General features: G+C 43.6%; 1 protein-coding gene across 2 annotated transcripts in view; it reads right to left on the bottom strand.

Moving 5' to 3' along the window:
* The window catches only part of LOC122162631 (complexin-1-like), a 93,065-nt gene extending 74,440 nt beyond the window's left edge, over positions 1–18,625 (bottom strand). For both annotated transcript variants that reach the window (XM_042823100.1, XM_042823099.1), the window contains exons 1-2: positions 18,572–18,625; positions 17,773–17,875 (exon numbers count right to left, since the gene is read on the bottom strand). In XM_042823100.1, the coding sequence (XP_042679034.1) occupies positions 17,773–17,803 (31 nt within the window). In that variant the 5' untranslated portion in view covers positions 17,804–17,875; positions 18,572–18,625. The remainder of the gene's footprint in view (positions 1–17,772; positions 17,876–18,571) is intronic.
* Positions 18,626–20,773: the final 2,148 nt, after the last annotated feature.

Below are 20,773 nucleotides of genomic sequence, written 5' to 3'. Positions count from 1 at the left end.
CTGTAAATCTAACTTCTGGTTGGGAAACATGAAAGCAAAAGCAGATCTTTTTTGCGCAAATATTTCCAGCCAACCTGGCTTGTATCTCTGACTGTGACCATTTGGAGCCTTCTCTTCTGCCAGGGAGATGATCCCAGTATGATTCACCTCAACAAATACAGCCATCTGGCAGATATGATAATGGCATTTTGCCTGTGCCTATCCAAACACCTGAATGGAGTCAGTTGCTCTGGGAGGTCCCTAAGCTCACTACACATTGCTTTTCTCAGGGGACTTTCTCTCAGGAATCCTCTGACTGTGTCATGTGTGTTCATCAGACTGCAGAAACAACTACAAAAAGACTCCTCAAGACCACTTGTCTTGTTTTGCTAAGTCTAGAACCCCATGTACTACTGATTCATTGTCACTTTGGAAGGATCTGCTGCAGTGAGAGTGTTATGCAAAGTCTATACCTCATTTTAATTAATTATTTGAATGACAGCATGGATGCTTATCCTGCTGTTACAGCAGTGTAAGTGTAAGCTGGACAGTGTAAGGCAGTATGAGATCTTCTTGTTAGGAGACAAAACAGTTTGCATTAGTGGACGAAAATAAAAGCGGGGGAAAGGGGGGGGAAGAGGGAGGGGAGAGTAACCTTCAAGCACACCAGATTGTCTACTGTTTTTTATATGGATGATGGCAAGCTAAAAGAAGCTGCAACACAGGGCAAAATTAGCATCACAAGTGCTCTCAAATAATAGCAAGACACAGACAGGCTGCAAAACCAAAGCTGTCTACCCAGAGAAGAATATTCAAGAACAAGCAAAGTATACTCCCCAGAAGGGAGTGGGGACTCACTAGCAATTCTGCAGAAAAAGAGGAGAGAAAGATTTAAACTACTGTCACACCTACGGCAGGGAAGAAACTAGAAAAATGAGACTAGCTGAAATTCTGTCCTGCCTCTGCAATTATTATAAGATCATGATGAGATGGAAATCAATGCAATGTGCCAGGAAATAGCTCATGATGCAAACTGAAGAGAAGAGCTACTAAATACAGCTCTCTCTCTTCCTGGCATAGTGTGAGTATAGCAGACAATAAATCATTCCAATGTTCTGAGTGATTATGATCTGCTGAAAATGTTTAAATGACCTTCACCCTGTTCCTTTTATTGCTGGCCAGAGTATGCACTGATGCTGTATTTCATCCTATGTAGCAAAGAACCACCATAGATCCTGTTAAAGACTTCATTATCACCTTTTGGGCAAGAGAAGGAACACACACTTACTCACAGGAAGAAGTTGTAAATGTTCCCCAGAGGTACTGAGATCTACTTGAGAAAAGCACATTTTAAAAATGTTAAGTAATGAAACAATCTTAAGTTAAAATGATTTGTGTTACTCTCCATTGTCAAGCTGGTCTATCGGTTTAAGGATTGTAATGAGCTTGTTGGGAACTTCAACACTTCAGCTGGAAAGTTACACAGATGAGTTTGTCACAAGTTAATTAAGCTGAAGTTTAGATAATGATAAACAGCTTTCATTACAATTTTTTTCTTCCACTGAAACCAGTTCCACTCTCCACAGTCTCTGATGCTCAGCAGCAAAGTGGCTTGCAGCACACAACCACATACTTCTGCTTGTGCTAACTTGTCTGACGTAGATCTCACAGCAGTGAAACAAAAAGGACCACTGTTTTTCAGACAGCTGAAGGCCAGCTAATTCTGGTATGGCACTGCACCAGAAGGCTATATCTTAAAAAACATGGACGGCAACGCTGTCTGTCCTGTTATTTTGTGTTGCTTTCACTCACTTGTAGGATACAGCTACCGTCTTTCAAGAAAGGCTTGCGGGTTGAGGCATACACTCTGAACTCACCAAATGACAAATTAAATCATCCTGATATACATAAAAGTCAGTGAAGGTGAAAGCCAAATCAGGCTTGTTCAAACTGAGAGGTCTGCTGGCAGTATGCATGAACAGTGTTGGGAAAATACTGAACAATTAACAGGCACTGTGGAACTGAAGTCAACAATATTCTGGGAATGAGGCCTTAAAGGATAACTATGCCTACTACAGATAGGGGGCTATGATGATGATGGATTGGAAGAATAAAGCTCCCTGCCTGTCCCTCTGTGCCCTCAAACCTCTTCAGGACCCAGAATATGCTGTGAAACTGCTGGGATTTCCACATTCACTCTGAAAAATGAACTAATCCAGAAAGGCAGAAAAATCCTTAGACAGGCGCTTCTTCCTCATTTACCAAATAGGTATGAGCTCATGACCACAGAGTCAGCCAAAAGTCAGCCAGGTGTCCAAGGGGCTGATTACACACGCTGTTCTCTGTCCTTGATCAGCAGAGGCTGCAAGGGTAGATCAGCTCCTCCAAGGAGATGACATACTATGCTGGTGATGCTTTTTTTTCTTACTGCCCTGGTGTATGCCTCTTGTTTTGCTTTTAAGGGCATAAGAGAGGATTTGAGTAAAGGTAAAAAAAACCCTGCTCTCCTCAACACAACTAATTTCTTTGTTTTTAAAGAGCAATTATTACCAGTTTTAATACCACGTAAGACTGACTCATGAGGCTGTTCCCTTACCAAAGCTTTGCAGTTAAATAGAATGGGAAGAGGAGCCTTGTTAAAATGAACACTCTACAGAGTGCTCTGCATTTCCAGTCAGTTACCTTTTACAACTTTGGCTCTAATTAAAAGGTTAACAAACATGAGCAGTGAGCATTTAACAGAGAATACGAAAGCTCGGGTGTCTGCTTGAACCATGAACTGCATTTAATCACTTGGATATAATCATGGCGAGCCTTTGATTCCCCGGGACAAACTTGCATAAGGATTACAAGTTACAAGGAATTTCTGTGGACAACAGGGACTCTTCTACCTCTGAGCTTACTCTCCTTATATAATCAGTGCAATGAAGGAAGGGTTCATTTCTGCTCATATTCAATATTTTCATTATGAGCTAAACAGTACCACCTCCACAAATGTGTGGAAAGATATGTAGTCATGTAATTTTTACTGTGCACAACAGAGTACTCTGCACAACAGCAGTATCCTGCAGATACTGTGAGCATTCAGCAGTGGGAGACACAGAGAGGTCACCATCTCAGCAGGGCTAGCAAATTAGCAAAGCCAACGTGGTTTTGTGTGTGTGTGTGCATGTGCGTGTGTGTGTGTGTGGCAATGAACATACCTAACAGATGAGGAGGGAAACAAAATGTCCCCTTTCCTCACAGAATGGCTTTTTGAAGTGTGTAGTGAGCATTCTGATGAGAAGAAATCTGATGGAATTGAGGATGTGAACAGACTCCATCAGCTGTGGTCCACAGTACAACACACTCAGCAATAGTACAGGGTACACTGCCACCAAGATCTGAGAAATGCCTCACTTGTGGAAGAGCCGACTCTCACATGGACAGACATTCCTGCCAAAGTTCACCACGTTCTCTAGCTAAAGGCAAGTCCTGATTTCTTCAGGGAGAGATGCACACACTTTGTTGCAGTATAAATCGTTACAATTGCACTTTGAATCCAGTTCATCACCAAATTACTACATCATCATGAGCAGAAACAGCACCAAATCTAAGTAGACGAAATACAATCTCTGACAGCATTAACAGTGGCATGTATGGTCTGCCGGCAGCTCATACCATCTTCTCAGCAGCACCATGGATACATTAGCTCTGTAATCCACAGTGCTGTTCTGTACAGTTTCACAGAGCATCATATACTTGTCCCCATCTTGACTGCTGGCCACAGCAAATCCCTGCCTTTAGACAGTGGCAGGAGCCAGAACTGTAGGCACATAGCTGCAAGTGAACAGCAGTGCACAGAAAGATAACAGCACCTTCTGTTCAGTGGTGGATGACTAGAATGCTTTGTCTTTCAATGATACCAGATTTGTTGTTTTACTTCCTCCCTTCCATCACTGTCCTAATAAGAGGTGACAAGGAAGAACAGCATTTCCATGAAACACAGACAGCAGCTTTGACCTGACCAAATAGCATTAGCAAAATGTCACTAGATTCAAGAAAAATACCATATAAACAGCCTGATCCTGGTGCACTCTCCTTGAGAACCTTTCGAAACTCTGTTGTTAAGTGTATTGAATGCTACCTTAGCACCAAAGTAAAAGAAAGAGAGAACATCTTGATAGGAAAGTACATGAAAAGGAGAAAAAAAAAAAAAAGACTGCAGAATAGACCAGTATCCATGTCTTTGTGTGTTAGTTATTGATAAAGGACAGAAATTAACCATGAAGGTCAATACAAAAGCATAACATAGAAGAGACACAAAAAGTATATGAAATGTTGCGCAAGCATGTCAGATGTTTTCAAATTTCAAACGGCACTCTGACAATTTGAAATCAAATGTAGCTTTCCCCTTGATGTCAGTCAGCTTTGAGTCAAGGCCTTCTAGGGCCTTCAAGGCCCTCAAATTATCACACTGGCTTTTATCTTCTGTGGTATCTGATGAATCCCTCCTGAAGGAGGAAAATTTCCCCATGTAGATGAAAAACACCTCATTCTTACAAAGTGAAGACAGAAGAGTGAGATCTTTTATTTATTTTTTTTTTTAATCTACGTGAGCTGTGCTGGGAGAAGATCTGGCTCTAATGACATAAATGTACTCAGCCATCATGCTGGTATGGTGTTTCTTGCACACTGGTACCTTATGAGCACCTCTCCTCCTTGGTGGAGAAAAGTTAAATGCAAGAAAGTGATTTTCCTGGGCCCTTCTCCTTGAGGCCTTCTCTGATCCCTGAGGGGCTTTTTCAAACCTCAAAGTATCCCAGGCCATTTTCCACACAAGTGGATACCTCTTTTCTCAATTGCTGAAGTAAAATGGGAATTCAGGCTGATGAGGACTTTACCCTTCTCACAGTCTCCAGAAGAGACCTTCCACTTTTCCATGAGCCCACTTCCAAAGGCTGAAAGAGACAAAAAGACACACGGTGCACCTCCCTCCTCTTAGAGCTAGTAAACAAATTTGGTGCTGGGTCTCATCTAAAGCTCAGTCTCTGCTGCAGGTATACACCTACAGATATACACCTAGGCATGCAATTTGTCTCTATCTGTCTTTAGGAGTTAGAAGTCTCATTGGATCATTTACCTCCTTGAACTCCATGGGAAGAGAAATTTTATTTCCCAGGTTGTCCTGAACTAACTAGTTTTGTTGTGTCCTGTCAGCTCACAAAAAGCTCTAAGAAAACAGCAGCTGAGGGAACAAATACGACCCTGGCCAATGTTAGTTTCCATTAAGAACAGGCTTTACTACCTGGCTAGTTGTTTTTTTCTACTGAACTGCCGTGTCCTTAGCCTAAAGGATAAATTTTTGACTGTGTCACATGGATTGTTTTCAGCTGAAGTTCAGTCACTTAGTATGTACTGTCTTCCTGGATCGCTTATGTGCCCTTCTGATACCTCTGGTGATTCGTTAGAGTATTTGCAGATGCATCAAAATTATAAATAGTGCATGAATATCAACGGGTTTCATGGATTCACTTCAAATAAAACATAAATCAGGCTGCTGCTTTATTTGCTGACTTAGGGCTTGCATTGAATTTAACATTCATTTAAAATCTTTTATAAATTAGACCAGTACCTTTTTTTTCCTCACCTTGAGATGAACAACTTTTCTTTGAATCACATTCCAGCTGAATGTAATCCATACACTGCCAGCAAAAGCTATTATGAGATGTCTGTCACCTGAAAGCTACTAGAATTAATGCTTGTCATTTAATCCCAACCATAATTTCCAGTTAACAAACAAGGCAAAAAATAAATGACTATCAACTTGTCTTTTTACATCTGCTTTATTCCCAATTGTAACACAGCCAGTCATAATTGAGTTGCAGTTTAATCAACTAAGTGGGCCAACTCATGAGGAAAAGGGAGAAAAAAGGAATAAAAACAAAAAAAGAAGAGAGAATCTAGGTCGTTCTGCTCTTAAGTCAACAAAATAGATAATTGCTTCATTCCAAAACATCAGTGCTGCACTTGGGCTATGTTTGAGATCTTATGTAACTAACAATCTCTGAGCTAGCCAGCCTCTCCCTAGGAATGGGCCACAAAGTCCTCTTCCATGTATTTGCAGCAGTGGAGATGGTCAGATAAGATCCATACTTTTCAGATTGTGTATTATTCTCCTTGCATTTGCAAAAAAACTGTAGAAACACTGGTCTTAAGCTGCTGTATGGTGACATATCTCTGCCCAAAAGAGCATGCTTAAAATAGATGTTTAAAATAGTTTTGAAACTTTTGTTATGCCGTATCAGAGTAATGCCCATGAAGGCTCAGGACCTGTAGGAACAGAATCAAGCCCAGGATTTCACTGACTTATCCAGGGATTTTCTCTGTTGATCTAGATTAGCTATTTAATGATGAGCTAAATTGCTGTATTTTAATTAGAAGTAATTTTGTAAGCGTACAAAAAGGACCTAGTATTATAGAGTACAAAGCAAAATGCACTCCCAAGTGAGTCCTAAATAAGTATCAGGCAAATAACCACGTAAGAACCATCAGTAAGACAACTGTTCACAACTAAGAGACAAAAATAATGTGTGTTCTTAAGTCTGGACAGGCAGTTCACAATAGTTGGCTATTGTTGAAGTTAAAATAGCATTGAAACTGACATACCCTGCATTAAAACTTGGGGTGACAACGTGAGATGTGAAGCAGTTAAAACAGTAGCATGTCTATCTTCACTTTAGTCATCATCTTCTCTGTGGTTGTGATCAAGAGGATGCATTTCACCACCTATTTTCAAGAAAACACCACCACAGCTGCGAGCACAGCAAAGACCCATGTCTTGGATGAGAGGAACTGCAAACCAGACAGACACAGTCACCTGGAACGTTTAATTGGTTGACTGCTGAAAAGCAAAACCATCCTGTCCTTCTAGCATAGGGCAAGCCACCGTCTGTAACTCAGGACAGCTCCAGCCACAAGACCAAAAAAGAGTGCACCTGGACACTGGCTAAGGGAATATGGTGTTCAGAGAAATATGAATTGTTCTGGGGTCTCTGCCTGGTAAGAATGCTCCCAGGCAATGCAGTATGATACACAGAAAACTAAGAGGGATGGCACTCTTCCTCTTCTATTCCAGAAGCCAGTATCTTACTATGTGAGTGAGTTTGTTTCCTGCCATCTGCCTGTGTAGCTTTGGTGAAGGCTGTTGTTGGCTACACACTTTTGAAGTAATCACACAGTTTGCAGGAGTCTAGGGTGAGAAATTACCAAGTCATGAGGACAGAACCTCACAGAGCTGCAGGGTACACCTGAGCCCAAGTCATTCAGTCCTGCAAGCAAAATATGCCTCTTTGCTTGGGTGCCAAAGTAGCATAAAACACTTTTAACATATCTACTGGGGCAGACATCTACTCAAAATTAGGAGGAGATTCCACAGGGACACTTAGCCCTGAAATAATTAATTTCTCATATGTAATGTAAAACAAGAAAATGAACAAATGTGCTGAAAACAACATTACAGAAAAACTTGCCTCCATGTGAACTGCATGTTGAAATAATAGAAAAGAGAGAGAAAAAGATACAACAGAAATGGAAAAGGAGGTGACAGATAGATTAAAGTGATCTCATTGGGATAGTTTAAAAATGTGATGTATGATTCTGTTTAGCCAGTCAGAATGGCTCACAGTGAATCCACTTCACCTACACTTTGCCTCTGGCTGAAACTAGATTATTGTGGTCCTTTTCAACTCAGGCTATTCTCTGATGCAGTAATACAACACCAAAGATCCTGATGCCACAGAACATAAACTACAGTTGGTTCAAACTGCTGTTACTTGAAGTCCAAAATCTCTGCTTGGACCAAAATACCACAGCTAGAAAACTATCCAGAGGATATATGGAACTCGTTTTACTCAGAAGAAACTTAAATCATTTTAAATTTGAATCTGACAGCTGATTTCAGACCATCTTTGAACGAGTAAGATGATATGAATGGCATTCTTCTCCTCCTCAAACACAGACACAATAAGACTAAAGTTTTCAGAAAGGGGAAATCTAACTACAGCTCTGTGACACCCTCACTCAAGGAGCACACTGGTGACTCCCACTGAATTAGGCTGGACCCCTTGACCATTCAGAGACTACCATGTACTGGAATAACATCAAAATGGATTATAAAAACTAAACCTCTTTTAAAGATGACTTGGTTACCATGAAGCTTCTTATAAATGATCATTCAGAGGCTGTCTGCTCCTACATCTCTGCTATGAAGATATGAAAGTACTCAGAATAGAAAACAATTTCCTGCCTTACTGGCCCTATCTGTATAGCATGCACAATTATACTGACAAAATTTTTGAAACCCACCTGAGAATCAGTTTCTATTTCTCCCCGCTTTCCCCATCAGTGGGCTTCCCCACCTCCTCTCTTTCGCTAGACAAAAACTCTCTTAATTCCTGACTCAAGTACATTCATGGCCAATTTATTCCCATTATTCTTTTACCGATATTGTCCTTCACCTTAAACAGTTCTTCTTTCACTGCAGTGTTCACCTCTCTCGTGTATTTAGAGAGAGAAGTTGTGTCCCCTCTTAACCTTTTTCTTCAGCATTTTAATGCATCTCCATGCAATTATAATTTTCCCCTTTCATGCTCCTTTTAATCTGTCACTGTGCAGTCTGGCTGACATGGAACAGGAACAGCTGATTTTTAAACTGTGCAGTAAGAAAAATACACAGGAGAAAGTTCAACTGACACAAGAAGAGAGTTTTAAGGATACAGAATGCAGGGGGAAAAAATAAAATTAAAAATGCAGAGACCTGTCTGTCTCTAATATAGGTCAGTCAGAATTTGTCTAAACACTCTCACAAGCAGTTTAATTTCTGGTTAGGACTGTGAACAGATATAGGTAATGCAATGGCAATTTCTGAGCAATTTCTCTCTTTCCTCTTTTTTTTTTTTTTTTTATTTGAAGAGAAAGAAATCTTTAATGTAAAAATAATTCTGAAGGAAAGTACAAAGAAATCGGTTCATTCACAGGGAATGAAACATTTCACTCAGAGCCACTTGTGGATCTCTTTTTTGTTCTTCAATGATGAAACCAACAAAAAAAAAAAAAAAAAAAAAAAAAAAAAGCACTAACTTTTGCTGTTCTTTTGGGCTGCCTTATTTGCATGTTTCATCAAAAATTTAGGAGCTCAAACCAAACACTCAGACCAAATGTTTGAATTCCATGCCAATTACCACCCTACACCTACACCCTACTCTTGAGCAACACTTGGAATTGCACAGTGCTCAAAAGACAACAGAGCAGTCTCACCTGCAACAGTATTGCAGTTGGACAAGAGTACTCTCAGTACTGCAACTGATGTATAACTGATAGGGAAACAAAGATGTTGACAGCTGCACCTGATTAGGATAACCGTGTTTTAAAAGAAAGTGAAGCAGATTGGATGAAACTCAGCTATTTCCAAAGACAATAAGAAAATTGCCACGAATTCTCACAGGATGCCTAGGTCCTAAAAATTAATACTGTCATCACCATCAAATACTACAAGCTGGCTCTTTTGTTTTTTTTCATTTTCTGGTGTCAGGGAAGAGTGACACACATACACTTAATGCCAGAATAAAATAACGGGCTGTCACAGATTAAAAACACAGCTGTTTGGATATGATGTATTTTTCTTGCACAGTCTTCCAAGTTTATGCTAAGCCTTTCTCTTCTTGATTGCTGAGAAAATACAAACTAGGTATAAAAGCTTTAAAAAACAAAACAAAACAAAAAAAAACAAAAACACCCACATTTTAAGAAACTCTTTCCAAATTCCTCTTGCAAATTAAATTCTAACACCTGCATTTTCAAGGAATTTAGCAGGTAACTACACTTCGGACAGGCACTGGAACAGAGACCAAGCAAGCAGATCCCAGCTGCTATCCCTTCAAGGGACATGCAGAAGGTCTCTCAGCATATGCAATAAAATAGTGGAAAGTCATGTTCATCGCAGATGAAAGTCAAGAAAGTCAAGGATAAATAGTCTTGCGAAGAACCAAGAAGCAGAGGAAGGAGTACTAGAACAAAATGGAAAGCTATTGCCTTCCAATGAAGAAGTCAGTGTTCAGGTACCTACGTCACACTTGAGCCTGTTCTGCTCTCAGGATAATGAAACCACAAACTGTTTCCCATATAAGAGAGAGCCACCATCTAACTCAGCAAACAAGTGACCTTCCCAAGGACACTCAGTGCTCTCCCACGGATGAGTCCAGCACTTGAGACAATCAGATCTCACCGAGCTACCTTAAACACGAACTTCAAACTTCTGTTCTGCTGGTTAACTTTGCCTGTGCTCAGCATCAGAAAAGAGGTGAATCTAGGGAGACAGAGACATGTACAGTTCAGCTTTTTGCCAGCTTAAGCATTGACTCAAATTCCTTTACTGTCCCTTCTCCTTTGTTGTCTGCTTTCCCATTCTACCAGTTAATGAGTTATCAAAAAAGCTCCACCATTACAGTCTGAGGTGTACAGGTCTGGTTGGGATGGGGTTCTCTCCATACAGTGCTGTTTTTAGGGCTTCTAGGTATAACACCACTTACATCACATTGATATTTTGTCTATTGCTGAACAGTGCTGGCAGAAAATCAAGGCTATCTATCTCCAACACCCCTAAAGTTAGTAGGTGAGGAGGGACAAGAGGTGGAAGGGAAACACAAGTGGGACAGGTGGCCTAAACTGTCGAAAATGATATTCCATACTGTATGACATCACACTCAGCAATAAAAGCTGGGTAAGGAGAAGTAGAAAACCTTATGAATACATCTGTCCTCCCAACAACTGCTACACATACTGAGACCCCGCTTCTCAAGATGTGGCCAAATATCACTTGTTGATGGAAAGTAGAGAATAATTGTTTCTCTTTGCTCTCACATGGCCTTTGATTGTTTTTTTCTTTTTTAAATTATCCTCAACTCAACATGTGAGCCTTTTGGTTTTGGCATCACATTTTCCCCCATCCCAACTTCATTTTAGGATGGAGAATGAGAGAGCAGTGTAGCCACCAGACTACCACACTGGGTTTCTTAATTCCTTTCATTATATTCCACAGAAGATGGGCACCGCCCTTTCAATTCTGAATTCCTGTTGTTGTTGCATGTATGACATTCCTGCAAGGTCAATAATCTCTGCAAATAAGCTGCAAGATTCAACTTATGCTGCAAAACAATAAGTAGATGCTAAGCAGCTTCATTCTTGTACGTACAGAAAAATTCAAATTTCAGTAAGATGAACATCAGAAAGTAGATTAAATTTACTTGTTTGTACTAATGCTTTTATGCAGTGACAGTGTCTGATTTGAATCAGTTCATTTAAAACTGCACAAAAAAATCAATTATTGAATTGCACAGTATGATCATCGATTTGCTCCAAGTAGAGAGACACACAATTTGCTTAAGCTATTTTGTCTCTAATATGCACTGTGATTCATACCAATGATAGGAAGATCACTAGTAACCTCAACCATGCCTGTAATTACAGCTGTTACCTTAGCAAACCACATGATCATCCACTCAGCAACCTGTGGAAATTCTCAGTCTTCTCAGCCATGCCCTATACCGCTCACCAACCTGCTGTAGACAGAACTGACTATAACTAAGCTTTTGCAACCAAGCTGTAGGTGAGACAATAAGACAGCAACCAAGACAGTTCTCAAAGCCACAGCTTAGCTAATGATCTATATTTTGTGCAGCCTTAAGCAAGCACTTGACCCCAGCACACGTAATGAGCACACAGAGGTAGTGAAGAATTGCAGCCTCCCAAAAGCATTCAAGGCAGACTGCTCTCTGCCTTATCACTGGAAGAGAACAGCGCTTTTAAGAGATACAGTATGCTTCATCTACAACTCTTAGAAGTGGGAGAAGAAAATTCAGCAGTATTGAGGACTCATGTCCCATCACTCTGAAAACTATATTCCTTCTCTAAATGCCTGAAAAACTGTTGGATTTCCATCCTGGAGGCTACTAAAACTTGTATCTGAACTTCTTGCTCCCCAAGGATCAACACAAAGACAAAATTGTGGCTTGCATTTCAAAGTCCGTTGTTACCAGGACAGCCTGAAGAAGTGTAAAACGTCATTGGCTGGACTCCCACCCATCTCCACATCTGCTTCTGCAGCATAGGCCAAAAATTCAGCACCAACAAACTCAAGTTGTGCCAAAAGTATTCAGTTGGTAATAAAGCCCCACACTCCGTAGGTCTCCAGGATAGCCAACTTTCATTATGAAAGATACAATAAAAGAAAGTCAGAAAGATTCAGATGTATGGCAATGAACGTTTAAATGAAAAGTATGCAGAACTTCTGTCAAAGAGGACAGCTTTGAGGAAGCATGTTTAGTTCATCATTCTAGATGAATTCCCTAATGCAAATGAGGTTTCCTCATTTTCTCCGTCTCTGTGAGAGAAAACTTCTTGATTACCCATGTCACTCTTCTCCAAGCTGGCTCTTGGCAAGCAGATGTTCAGTCCTAGTTAAGCTCTTCGTGGCACATCTACAGATCAGCAGGCCAAAGGCTGCTCATTTTGTGTAAGGAAACTAAGTGAGCACATACTCTGTACAATTTTACAAATAAGGCAAACAGAAGTAAGATAGAATAGGAGCATTTATATGATTCTAAAATCAACTGACCCAACAGAAGTAAGCAAATATAAGATAAATTTTTCTGAAGAAAGGCACAAGAAAGGACTTTGCCAGTATTTATTTTTCTAATTTGGATTATAGATGAAATAAGTCAACTGGCCCCGACTTACATAGTTTCATCAGATCATCTCCACAGCCAATGGTTTGCTTCCTTGAGAAACTTCTTTCTCCTTGGTTTTAATGGGAATTCCTGAAGAAAAAATGTCTATAGATTACCACGGAAGGATCTGGCACCAAGAAAAATGAACAAGGAAGATTCTTATCTGCTATAGATTAAAAGGCCTTAAACAAATACAGCATCTATGTTTGCTTTGTTTTTCTGTTGCCCCCATCTCAGCAACAGACATCATGACTGAATTCAGCATAATCCAATTCCTTGAAGAAAATATCTTTGCCAGCAGTATGCATTAAAAAAATCCAATAATACCATCCCTTCTGAAAAATGTATCCATCAGATATCAATGCTACCTCTTGATCTTCAAAATGTCATTCAAATGCATGTAGTCAAAGCATTAGACAAAGAAAAAAGGATCTAGAAAACAGTGGATCAATAGCACAATCACATTACAGATTGAAGTTGCAGCCTTCATCTCATGCATTTACTCACTTAACAATTCAGAAGTTGAGAACAAAGGCAGTTGGGCCCCCAGCACTCACCAAGTGCCACAGTGTGATGGAGGTCTCCTGCTGAGATTCTCCTGGAAGCATCTGGCAGCAAAACAATATACCTCATATGTCACATATCTCAAGGATTACAGGCAAAGGAGACCCCAGCTGTGAATACCAGCACTATGTCTAGTTGGTACAACTTGCAGCTCTGCATTGCAATTTCAATCCCACTCCAGGACCAAACATTAACATAAGCAATGGAGCTCATCCTAAGTGATGCATGAGGTCCCAGAGCAGGAGAGGCTCAGCAGAGAACTGCAAATGTGAGAGAAAAGCTGAGTTGGAGGAGGAGAAGACAGAAACCACTGTGTCCGTTTTATGCTCTGTGCCACCCTGGACGGATATGTGTTGTCTTTCACAGTGCTCAATCTTATCGACATCTCCAGGGCAAATCAAGGATTTGATCTGCCTATCACAAACTAGTAAAGTCCAGCAGCAAAGCATGCATTTCAGAAACTTCAGAGAAAGAAGCTGCTAAGATATTGTTAAACACCAATAGTTTCCATCCAGGCTTAGCTGCCCTTTGCACACTCATATCTTTACTAATACAAGCATAGCATAGGGCCTGCTTTTTCAGAGCTTTTGGGCAGTGACTTAAATCCCATTATCTTTGGGAGGGTTTAAATCTCTGCTTACCTTCAAGAACAAGAGGATTTCTGCTTGACTGAGATCTATGATATACATAACGGAACCAAAGCAGCAGCTGGGGGACAGAAAGCAGTCAGTCCCACCTGCTGACATATTCCAGATGGCGATCTGCTTGCATTTGTTTTCTGCCTACTGTATTTTAGGAATCCTTATGAACAAATTTCCACTGAATCTTGATGGATAAAGAACTCAATGCCAAGCAGTAGTCCTCTCTCTAAGCTGCTGCCAATAAAACTGAAATGTCTGTAATACAGCCCAGTGAATGTCTAATCAGAAACACAAGTGTGCTCTTTTTCCTTCATGGGGCTTAAACAGTGAATTCAAGGGATTAGGACAGTATGAAGAAGGAATTTAGACAGTACCCTTTACATGCATCATGATATGAAATATGTTACGTGACTAATACAGAGGCTGACATTAGGAGAAGTCACCATTAAAGATAGGCATAGCAGTTACATGTTTCTTCTGTCTGCTGATAAAAGGAGCACGCTGAAAGGGGCCAGCAGTACATCATACAAAGCAGAGTAAGAGGTATTCTGGCGGCCGTGTAATTTCCTTACCTTCATAGCTTCTCAACCTGTATGGTGATCACATATTTGTGAAATCTGCCTCACTCTTCCTTGGGCTTCCCCTTCTCTTTTCTTTAAGAAAATGCCTAAGTCCCTTGACCCTCAAGACTTCCAGTAAAAGGAGGTGGCAAAGCAAAGCTTAATGAGAGTTAGCATCTGTTCTCCTTCAATCCATTTTCTCTGTTTGTCCAGTCCACAGTCATAGAGGAAGTGAGCCAATGCAGTGTGACTAGCGGTCAGGTATTAAAGCATCCCTTACTTTCACATAACCAGTGCAAAGGTAAGTGATGTTCATTGAAAAATACCATAGTTATATTCTTCCTGGGACTGTATTAGGTCTTTCACTGCCAACTTTTTCCTGAGAAGTCATACATCTTGGCCTATAAATCAAGATGACAGTGATACAGAGTTCTGATTTGTCTTGCTAAAGAACATTCCTAATGTGAAATGCAATCATGCAACCACGCTGGTTATATTCACTTAGTGAACTGTCACAGAAACAGATAAATGACCAAGAGACATCTGTGTCAATATCAGTTGGTGTGGCATGGATCCGGCTATGGGCAGAGGTAAAAATACCTTTTTGCTGTCATTGGCACTTCTCTGGCAGAAGCAGTGATTTTAAGCTCTCAAGTTTCCCCTTGTTGTTTTCTTCTTGTCATCCCACACAGCAAATCAGAATCATGACTGCATTTCAAATCTGTGGTGCCTGCACTGCAACATAAACAGCACAAGGGGGGACTTTCTATAGAGGGCAGTGAAATGTCCTGAGTGGAGAAAAAAATAAAAATGCCATAGAAACCAGCTGGCCAAGTGAGGTAATATTTTGTAGTGCTTTACTGGACCACAGCTCCCACTGCTGATGAGAGGGTCAGGAATTTTACGTTGAAGGGGCAAGAATTTGCAAAGACATTTCAAGCCTGCTAACAACCAGGCAATGACTCCTGCCAAGACTAGCAGCAAAATCCCAGTGCTGGCAGCACAACAGAGGAGAGATCTCCACTGCACAGACAGAGCAAGCTTCTGCAGACCCCCTTTAACTACAAGTCAGGGAATGAATATATTCTGCTTCAGAATAACCTGTCAAACTAATTTCACATAACCCCAATCCTCTGGAGTCACACAGACTCCCAAACTCCTACACTACACAACATAACTGCCTTTTCTTTCTTGCTAACTCACCTCAATCTCTTTCCACAACACCTTCCTGTTTTCTACCCCTCTGATGAGCAAAGCTCCGGGGAAATGCATATCTGATTGTCTCATGCCACTGGAGACCCAGGAAACATGTTCAGAGATTGCTTCAAAGACAGGAGAACTCCCAGAAGGATCATGATTGCATCAGTTGTGGCTTTACCACTGGATGGGAAAACAGTGTCCAAAAGCACCTTAACTTTCTCTATTATATATCTGCCCTGGAAGTAGCTATTTTCCCTCTTCAAAACCATTTCTAAGTTAAAAATACATCTCTGCATAATGAATGAACATTTCCTGTTTTTTACTAGTCTGCAGAGCCTTCTCCTCTATCCAGCAAGGGGCAAATGCCAGGCACAGCTTGCTAATATACTATGTCATCTGGCAGAAAAGCTGGCGCCCTGGGCAGCATCTTGCTGGAGACATGAGATACTCAGGCTCCACCAGCAGATCCTTTCTGAACTTGACTTCTCATCATCTTCTGTTATAATGCAAATCCTGACCCTGGCATGCAGGATTATGTTAGAATGAATGCCTGACCAAATGCTATTTGGTGCAAGCACGCACTGCTCCCTACTTCAGCTAGTCACTACCCCACAGTGAGACCATGCACCTCAGCTGTTACTCCACTGCCGCAGCCCTCCACCCCTTGCCTCTAACTGCAGTCTACAAGCAGTTATTTCTCTTCAGTGGGCTGTCTGATCTCCAGCTGCACAGGTTGGATTTTCCATGCAGATCCCAGTTCAATTCTATGTAAGCAGCCTTACATTGTAGATAACCTGTGTAAAACCTCCTCTCCTCAGGAGTATTTGTCCTTCAAACAGGCACAAACAGTGATGAAATGCAACACCGCTACCACAGGAACATTTATTTTCTCATATAGGATCTAGTTCAATCACACAAAATAGCAGGATATGAAGATACCTTTCTTCATATTTGGCCTTGACATTCAAAACACCACAGTGAAAACTTGGGATATCACTCTATCCTTAATTACGAGATTTTGCTCTGTTGTGAGAAAACAGTTCATCCCTTGCAAAAATGAAAAACACATTTCCATGCCACAGAAAACTGTCCTGCAGTAAATGTCTCTACCATGTACTGCAGCATATGGTATCAGTAACACTATGCATGAGACATCCTCTCAGTCCCATGGCTACAGTTTAACCAAAGGAAAATTAATGGAAAATGCACACATCAGTTACGGTAAAAAAGAGAGAATGATCAGAAACATCTCATGGGCCAAACACTTTCCACTGGCAGCCTGTATTCAGTATCATCCCAATGACAATTTCACTTTGTCTGAACATCTGGGACAAGCAGACCAGCAAGGCAATGCAACTGTGGCAGAAAAAAGAAATCTCACTCCCAAACACTTTTGTATTGTTTTCCATTTCTCTCCCCACACTGCTGCCTTTTCTTCCCACCATTAGGTTAAAGCGAGTCATCACACATGGAAGGAAATATATTAAAACCATATTAAAGATCTGTCCCATAACTACATTGGTTGTGAGGGAATACCTTATTTTTTCCTGGGAATACCTTATTTTTTATTGCAGCAATATTATTAACAAACATCACTTCCCAAATGCTAGGTCACAGAAACCAAATTTCTCTGCAGTGGCTATTGGTCAGTGTCTGCCCAAAGTTCAGGGGAAGGATGGAGGAGAAGCTCCCTCACAAAGGCAGACGTCACTCTTTGGGAGTCCCCTGATTAAATCTGCCTGCTGTCCTTGCCACTGCTGCCTCACAAAGCAAGACAGCAGGTATGCGTGGTACAGCAGGACACAGCTGGTAGGTTCCCAGCACCGCCCAGGTACTTCCAGCACATCTGCCGTGGGGCTTCGGTGTCTGCTTGTTGCTGCCCTCTCCTGCTCAGATTCTTCCAGCACTTTGCTCTAGGATCACGAATCTGGCTGGCATGTCCCTCTGCAGCCACCAAATAGTTCTCCCGGTCACAGCCCCACCGGAGGCTCCCAGCGGTCCATCACGTCTTATATCGAGGGGGAAAGGACGATGCGACCCCCCGAACGTGCCGGCCGTACTTACCTCCTAAAGCTTGCTTCATCACAAAATCCATGACGATGGCTCAGGGGCGCAGCCCAGCTTCACACCTCGCATGCACAGAGTCCGGCAATCGGCGGCGGGCAGCCTGCGGGGAGGGCACAGACACGAGAAGAACGGTTTCTCCCGGAGCAAAAACGGCGGCTCTTTGCTCCCTCCTTCCCCCCCCGCCCTTCTTCCCTGCCAAGTTTCCAGCCGCCGTCCCTCGGACCCCGGCTCTACAGGACAAGGCAGGGGAATGCCAAGCAGTGCGGGGGTGAAGGCAAGAGGGCAGGGGAGCGGCGGTGACCCGAGAGGCCGGGTGGCCGGTAGCGCGCCCGCAGGCAGCCGGACGAGAAAGCGTTAAAGCTCCGAACTTTCCCTCTTCCCCGCCCGCACCTCCCGCCACCTGGCTTTCCGGAGGGGGCATTTGAAGGTGAAACGCTCCGCGTGTGCCTGGCGGGGCGAGCGGGTAAGACGCGCGGCGGGGATGCAGCCGTGGCGGTGGGACGCGGGGCTGCGACACTTCTCCGCCGGGGATCCCAGCGCATCGCCAGAATCTCCCTGGGAGATGCCCTGCCGAAGCTGGGGACCGACCGACGGCGGGTGCAGCGCGGTATCCCCTCCGCGCAGCCAGCTGCCTCCCTCCGCTGGTCCCGGCGCCGGCTCCCCGGTGCCATGAGGGCTGCACCGACCGCCGCGTGCCCACAGTCGCCTCTCCCTCGCTGCTCTCCCTCACGCTGCCAGCACGCAACCCTTCGGCACGGCACAACACGGCACCCTCCGTCCCGCCCCGCGCCTGTACCTCGCTGGCTACGCGGGCGCTGTGCGGGCTGGACAGGTGCTGCGGGTCGTTCCGCCGCTAGCGGCTCCGTCTGGTGCACATGTGCCAGCGGGCAAGTTGCGGACGAGGAGTGGAGCAGAGCGAATGACTCCGGAGCTTCTCCCTACTTTTCCCCCGCGCTCCTCTTTTTATCACGGGATTTCCGGACCATCCCACCTACACGGTCCCTCCTTCCTCCTCCCCCCGCTGCAGAAGCCAGGCTCTCGCCCGCCCCCTGCTTCCCGCTCCCCCGCCCCTTCCCCGCACCGCCCTCGCCCCTCGGCGCTCGCCGCGGAGAAGGTCCCCGGCGCTGCCAGCCCCGCGGACGGATGCGCGAGTCCATGTGTGTACCCCTGCCCCATCCCCGCTGTCTGCGTGCGCCCGGATCCCTGTCGCTTCGCCTGGCGGAGATAGGGGAGGGATTAGCCCGCTGCTGTATTTTGCCACTGCTTCCTTGTTTATCTTCAGGACTGTGGGGAAACGTCTGCAAATACGCCCTCCTGCAAAAGGTGGGAAAGTGTGGGAGCGATCCGCGTTTTCCGCTCTGGGTCATTCCCGGACATCCCCTAGGTCCTGGAAAGAGTTACAGGCCGCGAAGAAAATAGGGAGGGAGCAGTGCCTCGTCCTCTCCTCTCCTTCGGCTTGGATTGTATCGCGGCCGGAGGGATCGCCGGCTGAGCTCTCCGTTCCCTCCCTATCCAGATCCGTCTGTATCCCAAGAGAAGATGGGGGGAGGGCGGGGGCAAGGAGGGGAGGAGAAGGACCCTCCTCCGTGCAGTCGCCTGCTGAAGAGCGTGAAGGCTGCTGTCCGCTGTCCATCCCGGATTCGGGACGGATTTTGAAGAAGAGGAAGGAACGGTGCTCCAAGCAGAGTAATACCCAACCCCGGGCACAGGGCATGCCGACAGCCCTCTCGGGGTTGGGTGGAGAGGGCATGAGTTCTACAGCGGATCGGGCCTCTTGTCACCAGCCCGAAAGGTGGGATTCTACCGTTGGTGCAACCCCTATAGAGCCGAAGTGATCGGGGGAGGACGGGGACGGTAGAAGGGGGAGCCCGAGCCGGGGGAGTGGCGCAATGAAGTGATCAGTACACGGTAAAATAGTCTCGCCGGTTGATTTTGTCTGAAGGTCAGGGAGAGCCTCGCGGGGAAAGGCAAGCAGGTCTGGCAGACACAGCAGACTAAGAGCCTGCTTACAGTGCAGTGATGCTGGCTACCGTAGCTTCTCAGTGTATGCTGCAGGCACAGCAAGGCATACTTCAGTGCTCAAGACAGCATCTTCCCACCTGGGTCTGACCCAGATTGCTCTCAGAAAGTCATGTCTTAGACAGACCCTAATATCAACCTAGGAAGCTCAGCTGGATAGAGATGTGCTTTGCTTTTACTGACAGTCTTCAGAAAAGTAAAAAATAATAACAAGCAAGGATGGGGTAAACAAGTAAACAATCCCTCTTGCTTTAATCCCTAACTTACCTCCAAAGGTGCTTTATGATAGTCTGGTCCCCAAACTGTGCATACTTTTTCCAGATGATATAGCTGCCAGAGAAACCCAGAACACATGAATCATGGCACCCACCACTACAAAGTCCATTTTTCATCATAGGAACTAGTCACCAGACTATAAACCTCAGTGAGACACAGATACTCTTAGCTTCAAGATTTCTCTGATACCCCAAGTATCAGCTTCCATGCAACTCTCAACTCTTAACACGATGTACCTTTACAACAAAAACTCAAATGCTTGTAAGCCTGATTTTGGTGTCTTCTGTTCAGAAGGCACTCTAACCTAGCAGTCAGGAAAGATCCCACCAATACTCTCACCATCACTACACAGGTTTCAAACACTGAGACAAGGAAGGGCATAGTAAAAAAGAGGTGATGTAGTTCATAGAACTTTGCCTAACGGATTCAGAAAGAATTCTGGAGAACACCTGAAATGGAACAGGGTAGGCCTGACACAACTTTCCCTCAGTATTCTGAGTGGACTTTGGGGGATCTGATATGTGATTTATCGGAGATGCATGACTTTCGCTATAGTATAAATAACAGCTTGCCCAGCCATAGCAATGATAAGAGCAGTGCTCCATGTATTTTCTTTCTGATGGCATATTCCACGGCCATAACTTTTTATGAATGTGAAGCTGGCAGTAGTGCAGTTTGATAGTATGTTCAGTGGACAAGAACA

The sequence above is a fragment of the Centrocercus urophasianus genome, unplaced genomic scaffold, assembly GCF_019232065.1.
Source record: "Centrocercus urophasianus isolate 14NV4802_14NV808 unplaced genomic scaffold, USGS_Curo_1.0 seq_21, whole genome shotgun sequence".
NCBI lineage: Eukaryota > Metazoa > Chordata > Aves > Galliformes > Phasianidae > Centrocercus > Centrocercus urophasianus.
The sequence above is the reverse complement of the archived record's forward strand: the minus strand, read 5'-3'. Positions and strand labels throughout refer to the sequence as shown.